The 27,506-nt window shown below is 44.4% G+C and overlaps 1 protein-coding gene across 1 annotated transcript in view; it reads right to left on the minus strand.

The window, feature by feature from the left end:
• Positions 1-5,642: 5,642 nt before the first annotated feature.
• The window catches only part of LOC131126084 (glutamate receptor ionotropic, NMDA 2C-like), a 51,238-nt gene continuing 29,374 nt past the window's right edge, over positions 5,643-27,506 (minus strand). The window contains exons 9-16 of the mRNA XM_058068266.2: positions 21,206-21,374; positions 19,211-19,364; positions 18,873-18,998; positions 14,348-14,577; positions 13,414-13,574; positions 12,557-12,744; positions 11,863-12,095; positions 5,643-9,955 (exon numbers count right to left, since the gene is read on the minus strand). Of these exons, the coding sequence (XP_057924249.2) occupies positions 8,414-9,955; positions 11,863-12,095; positions 12,557-12,744; positions 13,414-13,574; positions 14,348-14,577; positions 18,873-18,998; positions 19,211-19,364; positions 21,206-21,374 (2,803 nt within the window). The 3' untranslated portion in view covers positions 5,643-8,413. The remainder of the gene's footprint in view (positions 9,956-11,862; positions 12,096-12,556; positions 12,745-13,413; positions 13,575-14,347; positions 14,578-18,872; positions 18,999-19,210; positions 19,365-21,205; positions 21,375-27,506) is intronic.

Consider the following 27,506-nt stretch of genomic DNA (forward strand, 5'->3'; position numbering starts at 1 on the left):
CTGGACATGGAGGCTAAATGAATGAAAGTACATCCAAACCAGGCTTTTGATTTATTCATTAAGATGAAATCTGTCCTCTCTTTAAATCGTTAAATGTCCTGACAGACAGAATTCTCCGGCAAAGCTTTTATGATCTGTCATCACCCAGCTTGTTTGGTGATTTCATATTCAAAAGCGCAGAGAAGAATGTTTCTTTGGATTCCATCTTTATTGTTCTGTTATTTGATTTTATTCGTTCTGCCCTCCTCCCCTGAAATCGGGTTTGAATGTGAAGCCTGAGCCTGAATGGGCCGAGCGCTGAGATGGGAGCGATTGTGCGAATTGTGCCTGAAGATTGCTGAAGTAATTAACGTTCCTGCTGGCTGGCAGATCCAATCGTCGCGGATGGGAGACAAGCTGCGGCCCCGACACATACACATACACACACACATGCGGATGGGAGACGAGCTGCGGCCTCGACACACACACACACACACACACACACACAAACACTCTACATCATTCCCAGTATTTGCAGAACTGTTGCAGCTCCGCTCTTCTTCCATGAGGACAACCTGTCTGAGTTTTACGTTTTCATCTTATCATTGAGAAAGTTGTCAAAAGAGCCTTCCAGGCGTCTTTCAAGGGATTCTCCTCAGCATCTCCATCATTACTCCCCTTCATGGATAAAATCCCCGCCTTGCATCTCACACTCACAGAAATAAATCTAGCTCTGGGCTCACGTACCACTTCTTGTCCTGTATCTCACTCCCTGGTCTTGCCCTCTTTCACTGCTGTTATTATCTCCTCCCCAAAGCGACCCATCACCCGCACTCCATCCTCAATTTCCATTCGCCCGTTGTCCCAAATATTTCCTCCTGGTATCACCACACAGGTTCTTATCTTCTCTCCTCCTGCCTTTCCTCTGCAGCCCCCCCCCTACTGCCCCCATTCTCATCCGCCAGCCTTTTGTCTCAAGGTGACTCGGAGCGGTTGTTGACTGGATGTGGAAAGTCACACTGCAACTGACTTTGAGCGTTATTTATACATTTCCTGAGTTTTAAGGGCGACTGACTCATTGACTTAGCAATAAATCATGATCACAATATTAAGTCACACTGCAACTGACTTAGAGCGGTATTTCTACATTTCCCGAGATGTAAAGGCTACTTACTCATTGACTTAGCAATAAATCATGATCACAATATTAAGTCACACTGCAACTGACTTAGAGCGGTATTTCTACATTTCCCGAGATGTAAAGGCTACTTACTCATTGACTTAGCAATAAATCATGATCACAATATTAAGTCACACTGCAACTGACTTAGAGCGGTATTTCTACATTTCCCGAGATGTAAAGGCTACTTACTCATTGACTTAGCAAAAAATCATGATCACAATATTAAGTAAAACTGCAACTGACTTAGAGCGGTAGTTCTACATTTCCTGAGTTTTAAGGGCTACTTACTCATTGACTTAGCAATAAATCATGACCACAATATTAAGTCACACTGCAACTGACTTAGAGCGGTATTTCTACATTTCCCGAGATGTAAAGGCTACTTACTCATTGACTTAGCAATAAATCATGATCACAATATTAAGTCAAACTGCAACTGACTTAGAGCGGTAGTTCTACATTTCCTGAGTTTTAAGGGCTACTTACTCATTGACTTAGCAATAAATCATGACCACAATATTAAGTCACACTGCAACTGACTTAGAGCGGTAGTTCTACATTTCCCGAGATGTAAAGGCTACTTACTCATTGACTTAACAATAAATCATGATCACAATATTAAGTCAAACTGCAATTGACTTAGAGCGGTAGTTCTACATTTCCTGAGTTTTAAGGGCTACTTACTCACTGACTTAGCAATAAATCATGACCACAATATTAAGTCACACTGCAACTGACTTAGAGCAATATTTCTAAATTTCCCGAGTTGTAAAGGCTACTTACTCATTGACTTAACAATAAATCATGATCACAATATTAAGTCAAACTGCAATTGACTTAGAGCGGTAGTTCTACATTTTCCAAGTTTTAAGGGCTACTTACTCACTGACTTAGCAATAAATCATGATCACAATATTAAGTCACACTGCAACTGACTTAGAGCGGTATTTCTGCATTTCCCGAGTTTTAACGGCTACTTACTCATTGACTTAGCAATAAATCATGATCACAATATTAAGTCAAACTGCAATTGACTTAGAGCGGTAGTTCTACATTTTCCGAGTTTTAAGGGCTACTTACTCATTGACTTAGCAATAAATCATGATCACAATATTAAGTCAAACTGCAATTGACTTAGAGCGGTAGTTCTACATTTCCCGAGTATTAAAGGCTACTGACTGTTATTTAGCTTTGCCCAACAAATGAAATCTTGCTTAAAGATGCAACAGCATCCACAGGTTGCTTCATTTAAGAAGTGCTGAACAACAACGTTTAAACTTCCACTCTGTTCGGCAGAGAGGTAACAACATACTGTCAGCATTTTCATGACCAGTACACGCCGATGACTTCCTTAGCAGCGTGCTATACTGTTTCAAGAAAATCAATATTCATCTATTCTAATCAGCACTTCTTTATAGGACAAGTTAAGGTATACATTCCTGGAACAAGTCGACTTTTTGGGAACCTAGATCAGTGAATTTCAAGACACAGCATATTAATTTAGCACTAATATGTCATTTCACATATTTTCATCAGATTCCACCTTTTATTGGTTGTACGAATTATTTCATTCGGAATTCGGACGTATTCTACATTTCATGTAGAATACTCGATTACTGAAACATTTGATAGCTGCAGCCCTAAATAATACGTAATATAATAATGTTTCATCAGCAGGAGGTCCAGCAGGTTGTTCAGAAAGTTGAAGGTTGGTGGTTCGATCCCTGCTCTCCCCACCCTGTCACTGTGTATTTCACTTTTATTGAGTTAAGGATAGGGTTAGTATTTCCACCTTAAAGTTTTCTTCCCAAGTAAAATTAGTTTGCTGCACTAATTTGAAGTAGTTATTTCATCACTAATAGTTTTTAGTTCTACTACTACTTTCTACTAAATATAGACTTTCAGGCCTGCTTATTTCTTAATTTCTTAATTTCCTTCATGCATGGACAGATAATTTCCCACATTTTAAGTGTTTTTTCCCCAATAAAATCTTGTCTTCTTATTTTCTATTTGGCCAGCCTTTTTGCAGTGCATCTATTATTTATGATCACAGTCAGGCGGTACGGGGCAGTGGACCTCAGCCCTCGGATGAAGGAGGTTGCTATTTGTGTGCATTCAAACGTGAACAGACCACTCCACCATCATTAGGTTAAAAGTTCTCTTGTTCAGGTTTGTTGTCGTAACTGGGGGCACATTGGAATTGGGCTTGGTCCAGTTTCTCAACAGCTTTCAAGCAGTTCTCCAGCTTTTCGTAGAACTGCCAAGATTTGGTAAAGGTGGACAAGATGAAATCCTTCCCTTCTTAATGTTGTACAAGAGAAACAACTCCTGAAATTCACAATCCTCACTTGCTTGATACCGTTCCTGTGCCCGGTAGAGCACATTGGAAGCAAGTTGCCAGTTACCAACTGAAGAAAAGTTTTGGAAATGATGGACACAAAACCTCTGGGATTCCACCACACAGACCCCAGCCGTAACGTGAAGCCTAGCCCTTCATCTGAAAATCCTAATGTCTGATTCTCTGAAAATCAGGATTGGTGCGTAATCCTGCTAACAATCAAAGATGATCAAAAACAATCAAAATCATTCTTCTCTGATTCGGATCCATGTCAATCAGCAGTTGACTTGCTCCCCAAACATCCTGAATGCTAGGATGCTAACCATCGCATGGTAAGATCAGTTGCAGTTGGTTTGAGACGATGGACTCGTCCTACTAGGATGGTCTGTCTGGTTCAGGTAGCTCAGTAGCAAACCGTCGCCCTGAGATTGACCAAACCATCTAAGGCAGGGAACAGGGGGGTAAATGTGAAAGGCAATGTGACTCAAGGCTCTTTACAAAAAGAGACACGTACTTGTGTTCATCCAAAAAGGCTCTTTAATTGGTCTAAGTGATTAATTACAGGGCTGAGGATGGTGGGTGATACAGATAGTATAATAGCGCTCAATCACCTCATTTAAAATTGATCATTAAGCAATTACGGGGGATGGGGAAGCAGGACAAGGAAGAGGGGAATACAAAAGAAGGGGGAGTGGACATCCTACTAAGCAAACAGAGCTGAGTTATGAATACAATAATAACAAAGTGGCTAGCTTTACATCATGTGCCACAAATGGGAAAATATCGAAAAGTGCCTATAAATTCCTATCCTAAGTAGATTACATGAATAATGACACTCAATAAGATGAATATAGCATTTTGGAATAAATACTGTGAGGCCCTGTGTGTTGTCTGTGCTGTACTGCGGCCCCACGCTGAGACCCGATGAGGACGAAGAGCCCATGTTTGGTTAATAAGACACCTCGTGCTGGTCAGTGCTGTCCGGATCGTTGCTTTGTGTTCATGTGGACTGCTTTCTTTCAAGGAAAACAACTTTTTTGGAATGTTGCCAATCATCCACAATTCTTATGTCAAACATAAACACACGGCTTCCTCCTTTCTGTGCCGTCTAAAGATATACAACAAAACAAAAAGAGGCAGATAGGACACCTTTTCCACCTATAAAGCCTCCTGAAAAAACTCCAAAAAGCCAACAAGGCTTAATTTCCATCATGTGAGCCAAATATATAGAGGAACATTGTAATTATTATCGTTTGGAACATTGTTCCGCCCAAGAACTACCTTACTGGCGTAGTGACACCACACCACACGGGCTAGCTACTAGCCGAATTGTGACTAGCTTCAGCACACACTGGCGCCCGATGCCTAGGTGCCTAGGCTAGATGTAGCCTTCCTTACTATGTTGCTATGTGACATCAATGCACCCAGGAAGGAAGTTATACAAAAATACTACACGTATGACATCTTAGCATCAATGTTTTAAATAGCGCCTTTCTAGGCCCAATGGGTGTGTCCCATTATGTGCCTTCATTGGCTGCCTCTTTTTACCTGTTTTTATATCTTTAGAACACATAGAAAAGAGAAAGATGTGGGTTCATGCCTCACATGAGGATTGTGGATGATGCACAACATTGCCACCAAAAAGTGAGCTTTTCCTTCCCTGGGGAACTGCACTTTTGGAGGGATTTTGCCCATTAACCACAAGTCTTGTGTGAAACATCATCAACACTTTCTGTGCATTATAACACTATAAATAGAGTTAATGTGAACTAGCTAACAATGCATGTCACATGGAGATAACTACCTACTGTATTTTATTATGAAACCCTCAATAAAAAAACTTCTCGAAGAACCTTTTATGGTTCCTGGTATGCTGTGATCCTATATGAACAAGTCCAAGTGTATTAAATGTCCCCGTATTCCCCCCTTCTGTTTTCTTTTTTCTACCCCCTCCTGCACCGACCCGGCTGCTCCAAATTTGCATCGCAAAAAACATCAAATAAAGCCAAATAATATTCCTTATAACAGGGAAAGTGGAGTTTACATTTTTCCCTGGCAGAGCAAATCTGTTTAGCATGTAAGGACATTTAGATCAATAATATTATCTGCCCCAATGATTGGACAAGACCCCCCCCCCCCAAAAAAAGCACAGTGTTCAGTACTACAAGCATTGACTTTACTTTATCACCAGCCACCACCCGAAACAAGCAGACAAAAAAAACAGTCGGTGACAGATGCACGATCGTGCCCACTGTCTTAAAAATGCACTGTGTAATGATAATGACCAAATGTAATCGTTTCATACTCGTATCCGGCAAAAATGCATTATCCGTAACGGATACTGGCTTATATCGAGTATCTGGCTCATCCCTACTACTTACAGTATTTTGATGATTTAAAACATTGGAATCTCTATGTTGACCAACTATTCGGCTTATTGCCACAACCCTCAACAGTACACATGTTAGGCATGATTGATACCTCGCCTTAACTTTTCCAAACTAACAACTAGGGATGTTCCAATCAATGTGTTAATCCATAAATGAAGTTGGCTGGGACCAATACTGATCCCATAGATGCAGTGTAAATGTTTACATGTACGACTGGCCAGGGCCATTGACATCATTGGCTGGGGCTGGGACAAAATAACCCCCGCCCTCGCCACACACACACACACACACACCAGATCTGGGCCTCCTCTCATGCCTGGGCCCGGGACAAAATACCTGTTTGTCCCCCCCCGTCAATGGCCCTGCTACTGGCTATATTAGGGCTCACCAAGGTTTCTTGTTGGAAACATTTATTTTCCTAGCTTATTTCAAGCCAAACAAAGCTTGTTTTACCACAACATGCTGGTATCCACAACACACCTATTCTATTTAACAATGCATTTATTTCTAGTCCTCTCACACCATTCACTGGGAACCTGAATGAAAAGCAGGTTTATCCACCTCTGCTTAGCCCCCCGCCTCAGCTGCATCCACTGCCTTCTGAAGCGCAGATGCAGCCAACCCGAGAGAGGAAATAAAATAGTGTTAATTCTGTGTGCCCGTTTCAAGCGCGGCACAAACGCTCACTCGTCACACTCGTCATGCATCACACAACATCCAGAGTCCGATGCAGCCCCCCCACACAAGGAAAGTTCCTCCCACACTAAAAATGCTAGTGTGTCTGCATGCTACCAAATCCATACTGAGGCAGTACTCATCCCCAAATGTTGCAAGTCAGGTTGGGTCAGGGGCTTCATAGCCGCTGCGTGACGGATGATCACATTGCAAGCCTCAAACTCACCACACCCTGCCAAGTGTTCACCCCAAATGAGGCACCAATCTAAGCTTTTCAACGCGGCCCCCTGTGAGACATTTTTGAGGCACGTTTTGCAGACATGTTTGTTCTGGATCCTGCAGCGGGGGCGGAGCTGATCGGAGGAGGGCATCAGCGTTTCAAAGCAAGTATCGGCCATTATCGATACCGTCCTTTTTCACTGATACCGTTTGTTGACCAATCGATCGGAGCACCCCTACTAACAACACAGTACAAGTACCATTACTAGGGCGAAGCTATAGACAAGGTGTTGTTATACTCTGCCAGAAATATAGTACTTGGTGTGAGCTGCTACAATAACAATATTGCTGTGGCTGGGTTAATATCTCAGGTCAGTTATGGAAATGGAACACTGTTGGTGTTTGGCTGGTTGGTGGTTGGCTTAAGCGTCAAAATAGCTGCGTCCCAATGACATGCATTTTAAGCTAGCACATATTAACTAATTTTCCTACATTATAATGCACAGAAAAGGGAACGAAATATGTGCTCATGTTCCACATTAGGATTGGGAATGATGGAAATAAAAATCAAGAAAAGTGCAGTTCCCCTTTAAGAGCTGCTCATTGGATGCCCTCTCTTTCCTTTTATGGCAACTTGTTGGCAGTAGATATATTAGGTAGGATAGCAAAACGTTGTTTCTTTTCCGATTAGAGGCATTTGTCAAAGTCTAAAAGCCTAACCTTCTTCAACTTCGTTTTTGGTCTCTGTCAACACCTGAGGAAAATGTTGGGCTCTCAAACTGCTACATGCGCCAATAATTAGCCAATAGTGTGCAGCTAGTCACTGCTGACCAATGTCTCTCTTCCTCGGCTACAAGGCCAAACTAAAACTAAAGCATTAAAAGTGTTCTTGGTGGCAGGCTACTTCCTGGTTCTTGGAAGACAAACTGTTCTTTTCTCATTCTGGGTGGAGGACAAAAGAAAATAACGTTCTCAATATGCACCAAAATGTTGGTAAGTTCTTCACCGGCCCACACCACAATTCCCTACAAAGTTCCATAAAAATGGGTTCTGCAGTTTTTGCATAAACCTGCCAACAAAAACTTGTGAAGATGAGCTTTCAGATCTGTGATGCTTCTTCACGTCTTTGAAAACACTCTAATAAGTTGCTGCAAAAATAGATAACCACTTTAAAGAAGGTACCTGATATCTTTTTGCAGATCCTCAAACCGATTATGTCCTCCCAAAAAACGCTGCTCTGTCAAAATGTCTGATTTGTGTGCGTCCTATCATAACACGTCGCTACTGTGTCTGCTTTGTATTGTTTTTTTTAGATGACAGTTTTCAAAGATCCTTTAATCTCCTCACAGCGTTATCACGTCAACAACACCAAAGTGTGAATTCCATCCACAGTAAAATATATACGCCACAATCACAGCAGGACAACTCTGGTTATACATCCACCACGCACCGACACGCCGACACTTCAGTGCACATTTAAAGCCCATAAAATGGACACAAAAGCAGAGAGAGGCTCAATATTGCCAACTTTCAACAGTGTTCTCAGGGGTAAACTGCTAATTCAACTCACAAGAACTTGTACTATAAGGACCTAACCTTCTCCACAGTGGTCTGTTGTCTCCTCCTGGTTCACACCTCCGACTCCAAACTGGACACCCGTCTCCAGGGACGGAGCACACACGGACTCCCCACAGACTGGCCGAGTCCTCCTTGACTCACATGAGTGTCGGATCCAGTCTGGGAGCCCTGATAGACCCCATAACCTCCGTACACACTGTCCTGGTACAAGAGGGCCCGCTGACCCCCACATCGTCCACCACCACAGGCAAGCAGCTGGCACACTGGGCTGGGGCCCGGGTGCCTGCCTCGGGTCTGGTTGTGGCACTGCAGGGTAGAATGGCAGAGTGGTAGCCCAGGATAAGAGTTCAGGTAGTGGGCGTATTGTTTGCTGAGCAAGCTAGTGGCTCTTCGCACCATCCCTCGCCCAAGACCAGCACCATGCCGCACCGCTTCTCCGTATGTTGGGAGATGAGTGGAGTGGGAGTATCGCAGCCTTTGGCCTTTACGCCCAGTAGGCCTTCTGTGGTCCTCCCTGATGTGCAGGTAGGCCTGGTTCCGAGGGAGGCACAGGTTGTTCCGGACGGAGGCAGGGTTGTAGGCCTTAACAGGTGTGGTCTGTGTGACGATGCAAGGGAACAGGTCTGGAAGCGTGGAGGGCGACTGGCTTGAGAGAGATGACTGGGATTCGTCCAGCTGGTGGATCTGCTCGCTCCCCCAAGTGGCTTTAAGGAAAGAGGAGCGGCGGCGCCTGCGTTTTCCCCTGAGCATGAGGTCCTCTGGAGGCCAGGAACTGTAGTTCTCCACCTGGGGACACGTACCCTCCACAGAGTAGATACTCTCCATGCTGGGTGCAGAGATGTGGTTGTCCTGCAGGTGGTTGGCTTTCAGCTCACTGAGGCAGATGGGAGGCTCATTCTTTTCAGGATTCCTAAAATTTTTTCTCTCTGCATCCCCGTCCCCACACTGGAAGCTCTTAGATCTGTGTTTCCTCTGGTAGACGCCCACTTCTGTGTGCTGGTTTTGGGGCAAAGAGATGGGGTGGGAGGTATAGATGTCAGGTAGCTGCAAGTCAGTGTAAGAAATGAACTGCGAGTGCGGGTGGGCATCCGCATAGAGTCTTCCGGTGGTCTGGTAGTGGTGGGAATGTTGATGGGGGAATGTCTCACTAACTGCCAGTTGGGGGGTACTAAGGCTGGAAACGGGAAGCGAACGCTCATACAAACAGGAAGTAGAGCGAGTCGGGAGCGTGTAGCGCAGCGGCGTGGGCCTAGTCACGGCCCTCTGCTTTTTCAATGACGTAATGGCGGCCAGAGGCGGGGAGCTGGATCTCTGTGGTAAGTGGTTCTCCATGATGTATGCGAATCCTCCCGGTACGGTCTCTGTAGCGGCGTGCGGGACACGAACGGGCAAGCTTCCACCATGCCGACTCAAGTGCTCTATGGTCTTGGTGGCGTTGTCCAAAGAGCTCTCCACATTGGCAGTGGAGACCAAGTCCTTGGCGGTGCGCAGCATCTTCAGCATGTTGGCTTGGGCGTAGTTGGACGTCAGGTCTGGTTTAGCAAGACCAGAACGGCCATTATCCTCCACCCCTTTGAAACAACTGTAGATACCCTGGAAGTGAAAGACAAAGGTTGAAAACACAGAAGCCATCAAGAAACAAAACAGAAAAGAGAATTTGTGTGAAAGAAACATTTGGGAAAATTGGGAAGCTTTATTGGACTGCAGTGGTTCCTTGTCAGAATTGTAGCATTTTTCAACAATTTTGAGTAAGTTGTCCCACAGTAGCATAGCAGAAGTTAATTGTTTCAAAGCGCTTTTAATAAGCCCTACTGGGAACATGTTGTTTTGAGTGCTAATGAGCTTTGTCTGTGTTAAAAAAAATGTTATGTACGTTTGACATATACACCATATATCCCATACAATGTGGTATCACAAAGAAGGCGGGCAGGAGGACACACACAGCAACACTAGCGTAGCTATTTCAACTCAAGTGCTAACATTACATTGTTAAAATGTGACCATGCTAGGTTAGCATATTGATAGAAGATAAAACAAATAATCAAACTTACAATTAGTAGCTTTATTTCAAGATGTGTAGCAACACCTCCTTTATTACAAAGTGGCGGGCATATAATTGGGGCAAAGAGGGCAGGTCAGAGGAGGTATCGTCCCTATGAGGAAGGAGGTCTTTCTTTTTTCGTTTTATCAATGCGAGTCTCAGCTTTAAAAGTAAGTGCCTCTTCTCTCAAATCTCCAGCAAACAAGTAATGCAGATTATAGAGTCTTCTCATGTTTGGTTCCCGTGAACAAGCCTCAGGTACAGATATTAATTACTACTCTTAGAACATCATGAAAAAAACAGTGTTGTTTTCATCCACAATGACCATAACCAAATCATTTTGTTAACAAAGCTTTTTTCCTGATGAAAACGAGACGGTGACGAGCTAAACGTAGTAGCTCTTTGATGATTAAAATGTGACAAATGTCTGAGACTGGACGAAAATGTTAGTGGGCGGTTCATCAGACGATTAAAACGTATGACATTTCAACAGCGTGTGTGTAATCTTTCAGTCAGAAACCAAACTAAACTAAAAGTAGCAATGCAGCCTAGCTTAGCATGCAGCGAAGACCGGGGTTAGATTTGCCACTTGGCATCCCCGTGCGTGGATATTCTCCTGCGACTAAAAAGTGCCAGCGCTAAGAGGGAGAGAGAGACGACCCACTAAACTGACGAGTCAAACGACGCCCGCAGAGCAATTCACGGACAAATACAAATCCGACGGACGCTCAACTCGCACATTCTAGAAAAAAAGCTGAATTTAATGATGCCCTCGGGGGCACCTCATGCGGTTTTAGGATCTGATAGCCCTTTTAGCTGTTAATCTGATCTGGGCTGAATGGTGTAATTACACAGAAGAGCAGCACAGAGGCTGCAGTCTCAATAGTCACATTCCAACAGCAACAATGGCGCCAGCTCACCAGCTGCTGAGTTACGTGAAAGCACAATGAGACCTTTAAAGTTCAGCGCAGAGCCAACACCCGGAATGGACGCTTCATCTCCTCCTTGCTTTTACATCTACAGCCTCAACAATCATTGTACGTTTTCAGGAATGTACAACAAACTAACGCCACATATGGGAAAGACCTCCTATAGATCTGTATTTATTGGGAAGGGCATTGTTTGTAGCTAATGTTGGGGGTGGTGTGGCTCAGGTGGTCGAGTGGTAGTCGTCCAAGCTGAAGGTTGTTGGTTGAATCCTATGTCCTATGGTGACCATGTCAAAGTATCCTTGGGCAAGATACTGAACCCCCAGTTGATGATGTCGGTAAAAGTGCTGACTTTGTCAAAGCGCTTTGAGAACCTTGAGTGTAGAAAAGCACTTTACAGGTAAAGGTCCATTTAGTGGTATTGATACACAAAATGATTTAGATTGTTTTTTGTCTACTGAGATGTCCAAGTGCATAATGTCCTACTCCTCAGCACTCCCAAACACATCACGATTCACGGGAACCCTCACCCTGCTGATGGCCAACAGGAAGTCAAGCTTGCGCGACTTGTGCAGCGAGTGTCGCAGCTTCCAGTAGAGCAGGTGCTCCCAGGCAAAGACCAACAGGCTGAGGCCCATGGCCACCAGCAGCATGTAGAAGACGCCTGCCATGTTGTCGATGTCCAGCTTGCTGCTCATCACCTCGTTCTTCTCGTTCAGACAGATGCCCGACAGCCACACCGTCTCCAGGCGCTGAGTGTCTCCTGCAAATGGAAGAGGAAGGGAGTGACAGATTATGATGCCGACGCCTGAAGACAGGAGGAGGATTGCTCCAGTTCAATCCATCTACAATATCTCTAAAAACCGTTTCAACCCCCATTGCCCCCTTTGTCACTCACGTGTGTGCGTTGTGTGTTTAGGAATATACCGAAAGCCTCCCAGTGGAGTTCGGGTATTAAGTCCACGCGGGCAGCCTTCATGTTGTGTTTGTGTCGGATGTGTGTGTGTGTAATGGAGATAATCATTTCCCTCACACGCCACAGCGTTCTGCAGGGTTTACATCTTCCCAGAAAGCCAGCCTCTCTGCTACAAAGCAAAGTGGACTGTCACCAATTGCTTGAGAGCTTGGAAAAAAATTCTGCCCCCATAACGGACCCCATAGGGGATAATCTTTGGACTTCAAAGATCCAAACCAGTACAGGGTGGGTTTGGATCGGTCACGCACCGTCTCCAAGGAACTGCAGTAGCGCCAGGTCAATGAGCCTCTTCCAGTGGGAGTCCTTCTGCAGGGCGATGCCGTAGCCCGTGGTGGCAAAGACTTTGCCGCTGCCAATGGTCACCAGCTTGCAGCCTTCGTCTTTTCCCGCCATGTAGTTCAGCACGGCTGCATCATAGATAAAGGCATCCAGCTTCCTGCCAATTGACAATTTCTGTCTACACTCAGTATGCAATAGAATTGTTGGGCACACCTGAAAATCTATATGATCTATTTATTCATTTGCACTCATTTAGTCACACTGTCCAAAAAGAAGCTCTGTTTCATCAAACTCTTACTGTCAAATATGGTGATTTTAGATTCAACTGTTCAGGGTCCTCGTCTCCAGAAACCCTGATGGGGTCACCGTCATCCTGGTCTACTTGAGCTACACTTTGTTTGGTCATCTGTCATGATACTCCAAGACCAGGACCACCACCATAAGGTGGTAGCTCAAAGAGGAGATGGGAACATTAATAATCAGCAAGGACCCAATCTCGTGCATCGTCTTATGAGTTGGTACTATATGCTTTGGCATTTATTGAACGTTTGAGAAGAAATATGTGTGCATTAATAAATGCATAACTTTTTCAGCTAAATATTCTTCATATGACATCATCATCCCAAATATGGGCCATAGTCTCGGCCTCCAACTCTCATCCTAGACAGCACTTTAAAAAAACAAATGAAGTTACACTCCTGGTGCCTGTTTTCATCTAAAAATACATCCCCCATCTTCCTTAAATATGCGCTTCTAAAAACGTCTTCAAGTGACAACAGGCCAAGTTAAATATAATCTTTTTGTGATGTGAAAAAAAACTGGGTACCCGTTCTTGAGACTGTCGAGCGCCTCCTCCACCCCCTTCTGGTTGTACTTCATCATGTGTGTGTGCATGTCGGGGTAGTTGCTGCGGATGTTTCTCTCTGTGCTGCCGTTCGGGACCGTCCCGAAGCGGAAAGGAGGGTAATGCTCGTGTGGCTTCTGGAACTGGAGTTAGATGAGGGGAATGGGGGGGGGGGGGTGAGGATGGGGAGGATGAGGGAACAAACGGGAGATGATGGGATGAGAGAAAAAAGAGAGGAGAGAAACTGAAGCCAGGGTGAGTGTAAAAGGGGAGAACGGAATGCGGAAAATGGAGAGAAATTAGGTGATGTGAGGACTCCAAAGAAGGAACGGTGAAAGGAGGTGCATAAAGGAGGCAAAGAGGGGGACGGGGGGAGGATGAGGTACTTTTCAGTGAAATGAAATCCAATTTGACAGTCATCCTGTCGTTTTGACACGGCCATCCAATCATAAGGCAACAAGCATTGTACAGTCGGACCCCCAGGAACCACAGGATGGAACCAGACCAGAGTGAGTGCTCTTGGTGCATAAATCAGCAAAAGGGCATCACTGAATGCAGCATGAAGGTGGTTGGTTGATAGTTAAACATTTCCACGCCAGTCCTGTAGGTGGCAGTGAAGCACATTACACAAGTTAGGCGCAAACTGCTGCACGCTGTTGTTGCATCTGCTGGATCTGGAGAGTCACTGGGATCTTCAGTCTGCACCAAACCCTTCTGGTATGTGAATATTGTGCATATTGAATGTGCATATTGACATTTAGCGATGCCTACGTCTACTGACTACTGAGTGGTGGATTATTGATGGACAAACACTGGCAACAAAAGCTGGTGCTGCCACCAGTCAGCTATGGATTTGCTCATTGACAGCGCTGTGCTCCATTCTGACATTCCAACGTCTTTCCAGCCCATCTCTTACCTTCTTGTCCGAGAGCCCCGACACCGTGTCGATGTACTGCTCCTGGATCATGAAGGCGGCCAGGTTGGCAGTGTAAGAGGCCAGGAAGATGACGGCGAAGAAGGCCCAGATGAGCACCATGATCTTGCTGGTGGTTCCCTTGGGGTTCTCAATGGGCACCGAGTTGTTGAAGACAATGCCCCACAGCAGCCACACAGACTTGCCGATGGTGAAGGTGGGGCCGCCCGAAGCTGGAGAGACAGAAATGGAAGCTATGGTGAGACTGACAGGAGTTACATCTGTATGCTGACTTTTAATTGAAAGATTGTCTAAAGCCAGTGGAGCTGAAAAGTCTTAGTATTGATCAGCATCACACTTGTTTTTTTACCTCCCGTTTTCTCCGCTTTGCCCTTCTTTTTCAGCGCTATCACATTGTAATACTTGAATATGGCACATATTTTCTGTGCTCGTTATGTCCAAATGTACTGTAGATGTGGACAGGTGAGATCAGTATCAACGCTACACTATGCTGACACACCTCTTGGAAAAATATGGAACCTTGAACAAGCAGGAGTTGAGGAGTATAGGTATCTGGGCACTATATTTGATGGCCTTCTGATGTTTTCATCCAATACAGAGGAGATCCTCAAGAAGTGCAATCAGAGACAGTACATGTTGAGGAAGCTGAGTTCCTTTGGAGTGAACAAAAAAGTTTTGCTGACCTTCTACCACACTTTTATTGAGAGCATATTGACCTTTTCATTCATCTCATGGTTTTATTCCCTGCATCTTCAGGACTGGACTCGCTTATTCAGAGTTTGCTCCAAGATCATTGGCCATCCTGCTATAGCTCTTTCTTTATATTGCGATCAGCAAATAACCCGCACTGCTCACAGGATCCTACAGGACCCCTCCCGCGCACTACACCCTGTGTTTGAGTGGCTTCCATCAGGTCGTAGACTGAGATGCCCATGCTGTAGAACACAAAGGAGGAGGGCTACCTTTGTCTCCACAGCAGTCCAGCTTCTGAACTTGGACCCCTCCCTGTCCAGATTTTGCACAACCTCCATTTAACCTGTTTTACTTTTTTCTTTAATATTTAATTACTATTTATTCTTCTAGGTATGTGTGTGTTCAGTAGTGTCTGCTGTTTTACTTGTCCTTGTCTGCTTTTACATTTTTCATTCCATATCCTGCTCTTTATAAATTGCCCCTCGGGGATAAATAAAGTGTTTTGAATTGAATTGAATTAAATTAAATTGACGGTCCATTACTGGCATGACAAGGAGATCCCACCTGAGATGTTTTCCACCATCCTCATCCTTCAATAAAACGATGGAGCTTCAGGTCACGCGGGGGCGTCAAACGGCAGCCGGCTATGTGGAGGGAAGAGGGGGGGATCCCTCATGACTGAAGGCCCTGGTCTGTGTGGTAATGACTGGCTTTTTAACACTTGACAAAGGACTTCTTCCAGAGGAACAAGCTGACACTTTTGGACCATCCTGGGTCTTCCCTTCATCTAGCTCCAATGGAGAACATTTGGGATGGATTTACAAAAATGGACATGAGTTCCAGACAGTGAAGCCATCTTCAGCCTCCTGGGAACATCAAGCATGCCCAAAGCATCAACAAGAATGGCACAGCTACTCATCACTCACTCCTTTTGACTCTTTTTATTTGTATTGCATGGCTTCTCTGAGCTCTCGTCTTAACTGTTGATGGGGGTGTATAAAAAGGAATATATATATACAGCAATTGATACATACACTATATAATTAGGGCTGTCCATCGATTACAATATTTGATCATGATTAATCACATTTTGTCCACAGGTAACTCAGATTTAATCACATTTAATCGCAGATAGAAATAAGTTTTTATCTATAACAAGTAGGGGAGATCTTTTTGTGGTAAACGATTCGATGTGCAACTACAAGGATAATTACATCCAATGTTATGTAAAAGGATATCAATTATTGGAACTTGGGGGCATTATTTAAAACAATACAGTCAGCAAGTATATTTTGTATTACTATTTTTCTTTATTATTAGCATGTTAGCTCACAAACTCGCCCACAAACGTTCAGCAAAATGTGAGCGAGTGAGACTTCTCACACTAACATGTTTTTGTTTATTTGTGTCAGCTCAAAATAAGATTTGTTTATGTATGATACTGGTTTTAAATTCTAAATGTTTGTGAGTAAAAAAGCCTATTTAGGAACATTCAGAAAGGATTATTATTAAAGATTTGCCTCAATGCACCTTTCCTTCATGAAATGAAAATACCTAAAACATTGGGCAATAGTCATAAAACATTTCATCCAAATTGCAAACCTAATGTCATTTCATTTGTCTTTTAAAACACATTAAAATACATAGAAAATCCTCATTATATTACAGTAAATATTATTTTATTACAATACTCTTACTATTTCCACAGTTATTGAATGTTTAAAGTGAGCTGCGCTTTTTTTCCTACTTTCCTACTTTTTTTCCTACTTTTTCATTGAACGCACCAATGCACCGTTCTCCGATGCCCAGAGAAATGTATGGATGTATTTGGATGTATTTTCCCCTTTTTTCTTTCACCTCCTATTTGCTCCCAAATGCTGATACTATGTGGGAATGCATAAAGGTAAGATTTGATGACTGTGAGTGCTAATGTGCATCATTGTGGTAGTTCTATAATAAATGGCTAACGCTAGCACAGCACTGGACTTCAACCACGGTCATCACATTGACAGCCAGTCAATAGCAGCTGGAACTCCAATTTAGCTGGCAGTTCAATGCCAAAATCATCAGAAAGATGTAAAAATGTGAAAAGCACTGGTTAGTTGGGCCACTCTTATGCCAAGGTAGCACTGTATACGACAATAAAAACAATACCTGCACTGCTCCAGTCTCTGGCAGGCCATGTAATCCGTGATAAGTCAAACACAGCGACAGTAGATACAAATAACTTTGGTCTTGCTACAAGAGCCATCTGCCAGGGCTTTGAAGCTAACTTTACCAATCTAAATACTCTTTTCTTTCCCCATTTCCCATCAATATTTGTTCCAGCTTGTGGCTACAGAGTTACCGTGCTTCAATCAAACTATGGTGGGGACCGAGGGTCAAACAGGAGGAGCGCACGTTAATTGTGCATCCAAAAAATGACCGCCGTTCAAGCACAACTTCTGTTAACGCGTCATTAACACATTAACTTTGACAGCCCCAGTAATAATAATTTCAAAATGCTCATTTTATAGTTTGTTATTGTATAGTTTTTCACTCTAAGTTACCACGAATCACGTGTGACAAACTCAGTTCCTGGGGCCATATTTAGCCCCCTGAACTGCAAAATAACATTTAACTGTACATGACTAAAAACGGCATCACTTTAACTATTCCAATTGTCTGGACAAAATATCACCTTTAAGAGGCACAAGAAAGTCAAAAGTCATCATTTTAACTCCAGCAAAGCATGCTGGGAAATACATATTCTACTCATTCCACAGCTGCAAACTACACATTTCACAGATTGTAATGTTGTTGTGTTGATATAAAACACTCAGACCCAGAGAATGACGACAAGGTGGTCAAGCAACAATCGCTTTAGTGAAACCAACACTACGCCAAAAAAAACGTACTCGTATATCCTGCTAATGTAAAGAAAAAGTTCATCCACACAAGTGAAGTTTCAAAAAACCATGTCGATATAAAAAGACATTGACCAGCTCCCAGGTACATTTTGTCCCAACCTGAAGACGCCACCATGAGGGTGCATGATGTTGCTATCCTCGATCCCAGCACTGCATGTGCAGGCAACCGCCATCGAGGTGTGGAGGTGCTCATCAAAAATGTTCTGATTTTGGCCGATACAAAAGATTATTGGGACATGTCCTGTCGTGTTGGCAACTTGAAACGAGGTGTGCATCGGTGATGCTTATGAGTGTGCTTCATTCACCAAATGTTGGCTGAAAGGACAGGAAGGTTTTAAGCTTTTTAATACTTTAAATATGCATAAATGTACACGCCTTGAAAATGTCAGCGGAAAGAATAAGAAGGATACAAGGTTAGGGTTGTAATGTCCAGGTTGGCCCACAACCTAAAGACGACTTTTTGGCCACTGTACGATTGGGACACCCTGCCATACATGGTTCCTTGCCAGCTCAAATGTAAAATATTTAAGAGGATTATTTAATTTGTTCATAGGTTTTGTGGTTGATTGATTGATTGATTGATTGACTGATTGGTTGATTGATGAGTCTGCCATTTCCCTCATCTATTGCTCACCCAACTCACAACGGGTCGCATTTCATGTCAACATCATTCACGTGTTGCAAACTTCCAGCAGAACAACACTTTCCATCACGGCACAAGCTAGGGGAGCCGCCACCATCCATCCAACTTTGATTATCGCGCAGTCGAACGTTAATTAAAAGGAGAAAATGACCTTTCAGACCTGCAGACTAGGCACGCTCTGCCGGGGTTGCATGCTGGGATTGATTAGCCTCGGAAGGGGAGGGGCTGGTGCGCTAGCAGGACATGTCGGGATGAAGCTCACCTTTGGCGCTCATCAGGCTGCGGTTGTAACTCACTGGACTGAAGTACTCGAACACGAAGACGGTGATGGCCACCACCGTCAAGCACATGACAAACATCATGACCCACACGGCCGGGCTGTAGGGTTCTGCAGGGGGAGACAAACCAAAGTGTGAGGTTTGGGGGTTGTTGTAGGCTCCAGCTATCAGTCGGATAAAAGCTTCATTAAACTTTTTCCTGAAGAGGAAAGTGGCAACGGCGGAGGAGGAGGAGGTTTTAAAAGTAGGCCATCCCCAGAGAAAGCAGCGCGGGGAAGGCAAACAGGAATCAAACTTGGGAGGAGTCTGTTGATGTCCATACCAAGGAAGGCAGATGGAGAGACGGTCCCGTTGCTGCGGGCGACCATGACGCTGATGCCCGTCTCCACGAACGGCACAGAGAAGTCGATTATTTCTGAGCGCTCCTCGTTGATGGTGAGGGAGCCGATGGCCATGTCGGCACGTCTGTAGACCACCTGGAAGACAGACAGCCATCAGTAACCTTGTACTATTTTCATACAATTTCAGGGGGTGTCCACTGTTCCAGTTCATCCCAAAGGTCTTCTTCTACACCAAACTCATCCAGGTAGACCTGTCTTTCTGCCGTGGGAACACAAAGGGGTCTTCCCTAAAGTCTTCCCACAAATGTAACAGCATACAAAATGACAATTAAAGGTGCACCAAAAAAGTCATTTGGCAAACAACATGGTGGTTTGGAAAAACTTTGTGGGAGTCAGTCTGTCATTGTGGAATAGCAGGAGCAGGTGGATTAGCAAAACGCCTCCTGAAGAACACCTGCTCGCATTGCCTCGCTCCCACATGCAGCTGTTTGATGTGTGTGTGTGTGTGTGTGTGTGTGTGTCTGCGCACTGTCACATCACTGACCCACTTTAAAGTCCATCAAAGAGACGCCGCTGTAGCGGAGCAGATGGATGTTAGCAGCCCAAGCACCATGGAACAACCCTGGCCAATACAACGTCCTCCTCATCACAATGGAGGGGCAGTGATGAATGGGAACAATGTACACTTGATACTGTTGGATCTTAAGGAGGCTCTCAGTGGAGCTTGAAAATGCAAAAAGAAGAAATGGTACTGAGAAAAAAACAATTCATCACAAAGAAGCATTCAAGTGAAATGGGCTGTTTCTCAGAGGTTTCACATCGTAGCTTGAAGAGCTCAGCCTTTAAAAGGCAAAGTTTGTCAAAATGTGGCTCGATATTCCCACTGTCATCATCTCCTGATGGCAAAGTCAGCAAAGCTTTCTCTCCTTGGACAAGGTGGCATGGTTGAGCTGATGGTTGAGCTGATGGTTGAGCTGATGGTTGAGCGAGGCAGCTGACAAAGGACTTCTTCCAGAGGAATAAGCTGACTCTTTTGGACCATCCTGGGTCTTCTAGATCCAATGGAGAACATTTGGGATGGATTAACCAAAAAGCCATCTTCAGCACCTGGAGAACATTACCAATGGCCTCCTGGGAACATCAAGCATGCCCAAAGCCATATTTCACCTCATCGTCAAGAATGACATAGCTAATCATCACTCTCTCCTTTTTACAGCTTTTATATCTATTTTAGAGCTTCTTCAGCTATGATGGTAAACTTGTGATCAGCCTATTTCACGTGTATGCTTCTTTGCATAAACGTCTTTTTTTTTGCATTTTGAAGCTTGTGAAAATCCAACAGTGCCAAATGTACATTCTTCACATCCTGTAATTGTGGCTGCTAATGATCAATATGTATTGATCAATATGTATTGATCATTGTCTGACATGCTGGAAACATTCATTTGTTGGGCCTCAAATGCCAAGACTGTCAAAGTTAGCTAAATGACGTCACTAATTTCTAGTATGTAATAAGTAGACATTTGTATGGAGAATGTCCTAATTCTAATTAGAGAATGAAAAACAACAAATGAATGTAATGTGATGTCATGGAAGTAATGCCATTATATTTAGAAATGACATCATCTGATTATAATTACCTCCATAATGAAATGAAATGATCCACTGCTGTGAAACGTGTCTTTATGGTTTCAGAAAAGCGACTGGAAAGAATCCCAAAGCTCCCCAAACAGCAGCAGCAGCTTTTTGTTTTTCTCCATGCAACTCATGACTTGAAGCCAATTGAAAGATGCAAGAGCTTGTTGCCCTGCAGGTGAAACCACAAGAATACTGAAGAATCCTTGTTTTTCTTGGCGCAATGTTGATGTGAAACTTTTTACCTGGACCTTTCTCGGAGGCCACGCTGAAGATGTTTACGCCTGTAAAGGGAAATAATGTACGTCTCTTGATGACAGCTTGCTTCCTCCGGCTCTCACCTCTCCGATCATTCCGTTCCAAGTTCCTCGGACCAGTTTGCCATGCTTCCCGTTGGTGACCAAGTAGAGATCGTAGGAGAACTTGATGGTGCGAGACAGCTTCTTCAGGATGTCGATGCAGAAGCCTTTACAGCACAATTTGGTGTAGGACTCCGAGTGGCCGATGATGCTGACAAAAAAGAACATTTTATCTGACTGAGATTCAAATCAATCACGGTCTGCTGTGATTTCACTTTGTGCTCAGACAGAATTGGCTGCAATCAATGAGTGTTAACAAGACAACGTGGAAGAAGCCTGAGCGGACGGTCTATAGCAACGTGATGGCGTCTAATCAAGGAGCGTGGAGGTGCTGCCTTCCTGTGTGGCCTCGCTGCTTAATGAGGTGGAGAAGACCTCAGAAAGCGAGGGAAGGAAACGCTGATGAAGATGAAAAAACGGCTTAAATATTTCTCACCTGCAAAACCAGTGAGGGAACAATGCAGGACCTCCTGAGCAACACAAAACAAGAACCTATACAGAGATGAAATCATCCTATTCCCATCCTACATTATCATTATGATGAGGATCATCACTACCCTACATCATTATCATTATGACTATTACATTTTTTTATTGTGTAGAATTATTGGTATTATTATTATTCTTTTACAAGAGCAGGCTTCATGTCCAATCTGGATCAGATCTGGATTAAACATGGTTTGACATGACATTTCAAAAAAACAATATATACATATTTGAAAGATAATATCAACATAAATGTGAATAGGGCCACAGTGGCTGTTGAGAAGTAGAAAGGCCTTTCTGAAGCATTTCCCATTCTGGTCTAATCCCATTCACCATGCAGACGTAGGAGACAGCTGAATGACTAATTGATTAAATGTCAAATAGAAGCCTTCAATTGGACCTTGCTTCACGTTTGCTTGAGACCTTGGAGGTTGCATGCTTCTTTGGCACGAGCTCTGCCAATGGCGTGGCTGAGTATGCTGCATTGTTCCATCTATTGGAGGGAGAGAACTGGGAGGACTGGAAGGGTGTGTTGCAGTATGGCTGGTGACATGGTGATAAATATTATGAGATGTACTATATAGTACTGTATGGGCGACAGCTTTGGTTAAACTAACTATGCCTGACAATAGTTACAAGTTAGCTACAAATTATTGTCAATAATTATAGTATTGACATTTCCAGGCCATTTCTTCTAGAATTATATAGCATAATTATGACATGGCATTAGTACATGGCATCAAAACAAGCAGGCAAGCAGACTGAGAAACAGCTTCTTCCCAAGAGCCATCACCACCCTGAACTCAGACATACAACGTGCCCGGTCATTAGCGTAATGCAAATGTGCAATATTTCCATCACTTCCTCTGTTACTACCTCAATCATATTTATTTATTTAACAACCCAATACAATACACTCATATGTGACTTTACTCATCTGTATACACCATACATCATTATTTGCACTATGACCAATTTATCATTGCACTAAAATTAATATATCTGCAATATGTCTGCTCCTGCATATGCTCCTGTGCAATACTATGTGTATATTTTGGATATCTTGTATATATCTTGTTAAATTGTCTTTTTTACTCTACTTTTATATACTTTTTTTTTACTTGACTACTGCACTGAAAGGAGAAGCTCTCCAATCTCGTTGTACATCTTGTATAATGACAATAAAGGCCATTCCATTCCATTCCATCCATCAAAAGCAATATTTAACATTATGATTGGGATGTCAAGAACAAAATAACTCCAAAAATCAATGAAAATAAAATGGACTCGGTCACTTAATAAGACAAAAGTACTCCCACACACGTAGTTATGTAGTGTTTTGTTAAACCAATGTAGGGGCCCATATGTGAGCTGGACCACATATCTTCTTTCACTGGCTTATACAGTACTATTTGTGACAAGTACGTCTTACCCAGGCAATTCGTTCTATCTGTCAAACGTTTCTAACATTGTCCCAAATGTTGGCTTATCAAATTGAAAGGTATTGAAAGGTAGCCTCTCTTTTGCATTGTTGCGAGCAACGCTGTCTGTGAGCGTGCACCATTTTGTGCCGACCAAACCTCGCTAAGTGTTAGCTGTTGGGCTGAAAGCTGTGCTGCACCAGTTGGGAAAATTGAAAAGGATGGTTGTGTTTCAGGTGTGCATACTAGTTGGCCGTGGTGCCTTTTGTCCTCGTCACTACTTTCAAAACATGGCCAATGGCTTGAAAAACATCGCTTCTGTGCCTTCAATCATGTTAGCGTATGCTGGCTGACGAAGCTAACTTGTTTTTGCTAGCACTTTGTATCCACTCACAAGTAGCCCCGCCTCCACAAAGAGGCTAACTGAGAGGAAGGCTCACTCTCTTCCTTCATTCCACTATAGAACAAATGTGCACAGACTGGCATACAGAGAACATTACAAGGCGTATGTAGAAGCTCTCAGTCCAGGTTTTATTCCGCCATCATTAACAACAGCAGTGGCAAGTCAAAACAACTTTTCTCAAGTATAAATCACCTCCTCAAACCCCCTTCCCTCTCCCACTCAGAGACCTCAGAAAAAAGGTGCATATCACCTTTTTTAGACCAAAACCTGATAACAACCATTCATACCTCTCTCGTTCATACACCGCTGTCCTGCCTCCCCGAACTGATGACCACCATCTGAGACAGTCCAGCCTCTGCACTCCTTCTGTGATGTGACAAAGAAGGAGGTGAAGGAGGTCCTCAGCAAAGTGAACCCGACCACCTTTTCCCACAGCCCTCCTGAAGGCCAACATCTCTTCCATCTCTCCGTTCATCATCCAGATCCTCAACCCTCCTGGCTGGCCACAATCCATCTGCGTTAAAAACTGCTGTCATCATACCATGACTGAAGAAACCACACTGGATCAAGATGTTCTCTCCAAGTACAGGCTCATTTCCAATCTTACATTTCTGTCCACCTCATCCCTCTTGAGACGCTTAAGAACCTTGATGACATCATCGCTCTAGCAGGGCGGATAGACAAGTGGCTCAGCGACTGCAGGGAACAGGTCGCCCCCCATTGGATGCTGAGGGCCTCGTTCTCCAGAGATGGTATCTTCGGGGCTCGGTATCTACACTGGGATCGCCCTTCAACTTGCCACCACGCCGCTCGTCAAGTCAACTGACCAAAATCCCCATGCAATGGGGTGGACGTTGGCTCGCACCAAGTGAGTAGGCGCGCCAAGTCAAGCTCCACCTCTGCCTCTACTGCAGGGAGCCGGATCATCACTTCGCTCGCTGCCCAACTCACCCCCCAGCCAAGCATCAACAGTCAACAGGTTCCTCTCCTGCCTCACCCACTCAACGTATGGTGTGTGAGTACCCTTCTACTGACTCCTCACCTACCAGTTCTAGGAGACAGCAGCTGCAGTTCTGCAGCTGCCAGGAATGTTGTCCAGCAGTGGACTAAGTCTCCAGGTGACCGGCCTTATTGACTCAGGGGCCAATGACCCTCAAGGAGGTCCTCTCCTTATATGGTCACCGCTTAGCGGTTGTTACACACCAGGCTGAATACCTTGGCTTGCATCTCTCCGGTGACCACCACAAAGCTGTCGTTTTTTTTTATTATGCCTTCGCAGTTGGCACCTGTAGTTTTAGGTCTCCCATGGTTACGATACCACAACCCGCACAACCACCCACAAACCTACGCTCTTTAGCCGGAGCACCTTCTGCCTTCAGTTCCAAACTATATAATATTTCTGCCCCGGAACAGCAGGCTCTTAAGGACTATATTTCATCTTCCCTCGCAGCAGGCCTTATTCGTCCCTCATCCTCACCTATAGCTGCCGGTTTCTTTTTCGTGCAAAAGAAGGATTAGACACGCTGTCAGTGCATCAACTATCGCAGCCTTTATGACATAACCATCAATAACAAATATGCCCTTCCGCTCATGGATTCGGCCTTTGCGTCCCTCCACTCCACCACGTTCTTTTTACAAACTTGATTTGAGGAACGTGTACCACCAAATTAGAATCTTTGCTAACTTTTACAGACGAGTCATTCGAGACTACAGTAGTAAAGCTGCACCTCTCACAAGGCTGACATCTCTTAAGGTGTTCCTTTTGAATGGACCCCTGAGGCTGAATCCACATTTGTATTACTTAATAAATTATTTACCAGTTCCCCGGTTACAGACCCGGTTCCCGCAGCATCAAGCCTGACACACTCTCCAGAATCTACTTCCCTACCACAGACGAATCCACCCTGGAGCCTGTCATACCTGTGAGCCGGGTAGTTGGAGCTCTCAAGTGGGAGGTGGAGAAGAAGTTGGCAGATGCAGCCAAGCACGTCACCATTCCTGAGGGATGTCCCCCCGGGAAGCTGTTCCTCCCAACAGAACAGGTCCGAGGTGTTGCAGTGGGGGCATGAGTCAAGAGTCTCCTGTCATCGCAGCACAATTGCTCATATAACATCTCTTCCGCATCCACGGCATACCTGCTGACCTGATGTCTGACAGAGCGCCTCAGTTCATCTCCCAGGTCTGGAAGGCCTTCTGTAGGGCGTTCAGTAAGCCTGTCTTCCGGTCACCAGCCCCAGTCCAATGATCAGACAGAGCGTGCTAACCAGGACTTGGAAGCTATGCTACGCTGTGTCTGCTATCGCCACCCCTCTGCCTGGGGTCGCCACCCATCTCCACTGGATCGAGTACGCTGTCGTCTGCTCGGCCACAGGTATGAGACTGCTCATGGGTTTCAACCTCCTCTGTTCCCCTCCCAGGAGTCAGATGTGTCTATACCTTCCATCCACCACCATCTGCGGCGAGGCATCGTGTTTGGCGGGATGCCGTCGCTGCCCTGGGATGCACGGCTGACTGGCACAGACAACTGGCAGATCGACACAGGATCCCGGCTCTGGATTATCAACCAGGCCAGGACGTATGGCTTTCTGCACAAGATTTGAGACTGGCGTGGGTCTCTGGGAAGCTGGACCCCAGTCAAACCGGTCTTCCACATCTTAGCTTCAAGCCAGTCGCCACCTCAGCCCTCCGGTCAATGGCCAAGAGGTGTTTACCATCAAGTCGACTGGGAGGTATATGGACCAGAGGAATGCTCCTGGGTCTCCCGCTCCTGGATCTGTGACCACTCTCTCATCACCGAATTCCACGCATGTCATCCAGATAAACCAGGTGAGCCGCCAGGAGGCGTCTTATAAGGGGGGGAATACTATCATGATTTGCACTTGTTTTGGTCTGCTGCCCCTGTTGTCTCTTTTCTGTCTTGCTACGAACTCCTGCCTTGCTCTCCTGGTCTGCACACCTGTTGCCCATCAGCCATTAGACCTTCTTATACCACTCCACTTCCATTGTTCCCCTGTCAGATTGTTTGCCTTGTCATGCCTCGTTGCCTACTGTCTGTAAGTAGTTTGTAATCCTTATTTGCTACTTTGTACTCTTTTGTTTGTACTTTTAGCTTCCCAGTGACCTTCTGTCATTTTGTTGGATAGGGTCAGGCAAAATGATATGACACATTTGTACGTTAAATAAAAGGCAAATAAAGTAAAGAAACAAAATAGTGTTTTTATTTTCTACAGTAAATATAATGCAATTTTTTTCATATAATGCCATTTTGCTTTGTTTCTTTATAATGCCATTGTTTTTTCGTTTCGTGGCTGCTCAACGGACGAGTGGTTAGCGCAAAGACCAACCATTCACACTCACATTCATACTTATGGACAATTTGAAGTGGCCAATGAAGCTAGCATGTTTTTGGAATGGGGGAGGAAATCCCTGAGAGCATGCAAGCGTAGATGAAAACCCAGATCTTAGTAATAAAATTGTGTCATTTCAAAAATTTCACACCGTAATTTGCACATGTTTTTCTGTGCTCCTAATTTATTTTAATATTGGAGCATGTGTGCTCTTAATGAAACAACTTAGCATACAGCCCTGAACACACATGTATGCATGCACGTGTCAATTTATCGAGGCCGGATGGATTTATTGATTATGGTGGTGGTCCTAAAACCGACAAAATATATGACTGTATGAAAGCCACGCTAAATAAGGCAAAAAGAACATCTGCTGTGCACTGAGAGCTTTATTTCTTCCCAGTCTGCTTGGGCTCGCTCCAAATGGGACACAGTAGCCAGACCCGGCTGGGATGTCCCCCAGTGTCCCCCAGGACTCATACATCCTTCCTAAGTGACAATCAATGTGACATATATACAGTACATACCTCCAGAATGAATGAAGCACTGGGTGCATGATCCATGCGTTTGAAGTGGATGAAGGATGATATTTAACATATTGGACAGCTGACATTTGCACTTGGTCG

The sequence above is a fragment of the Doryrhamphus excisus genome, linkage group LG2 (genome assembly GCF_037039965.1).
Source record: "Doryrhamphus excisus strain RoL-2023G ecotype Guam linkage group LG2, RoL_Dexc_Guam_v1.1, whole genome shotgun sequence".
Classification (NCBI taxonomy): Eukaryota; Metazoa; Chordata; class Actinopteri; order Syngnathiformes; family Syngnathidae; genus Doryrhamphus; species Doryrhamphus excisus.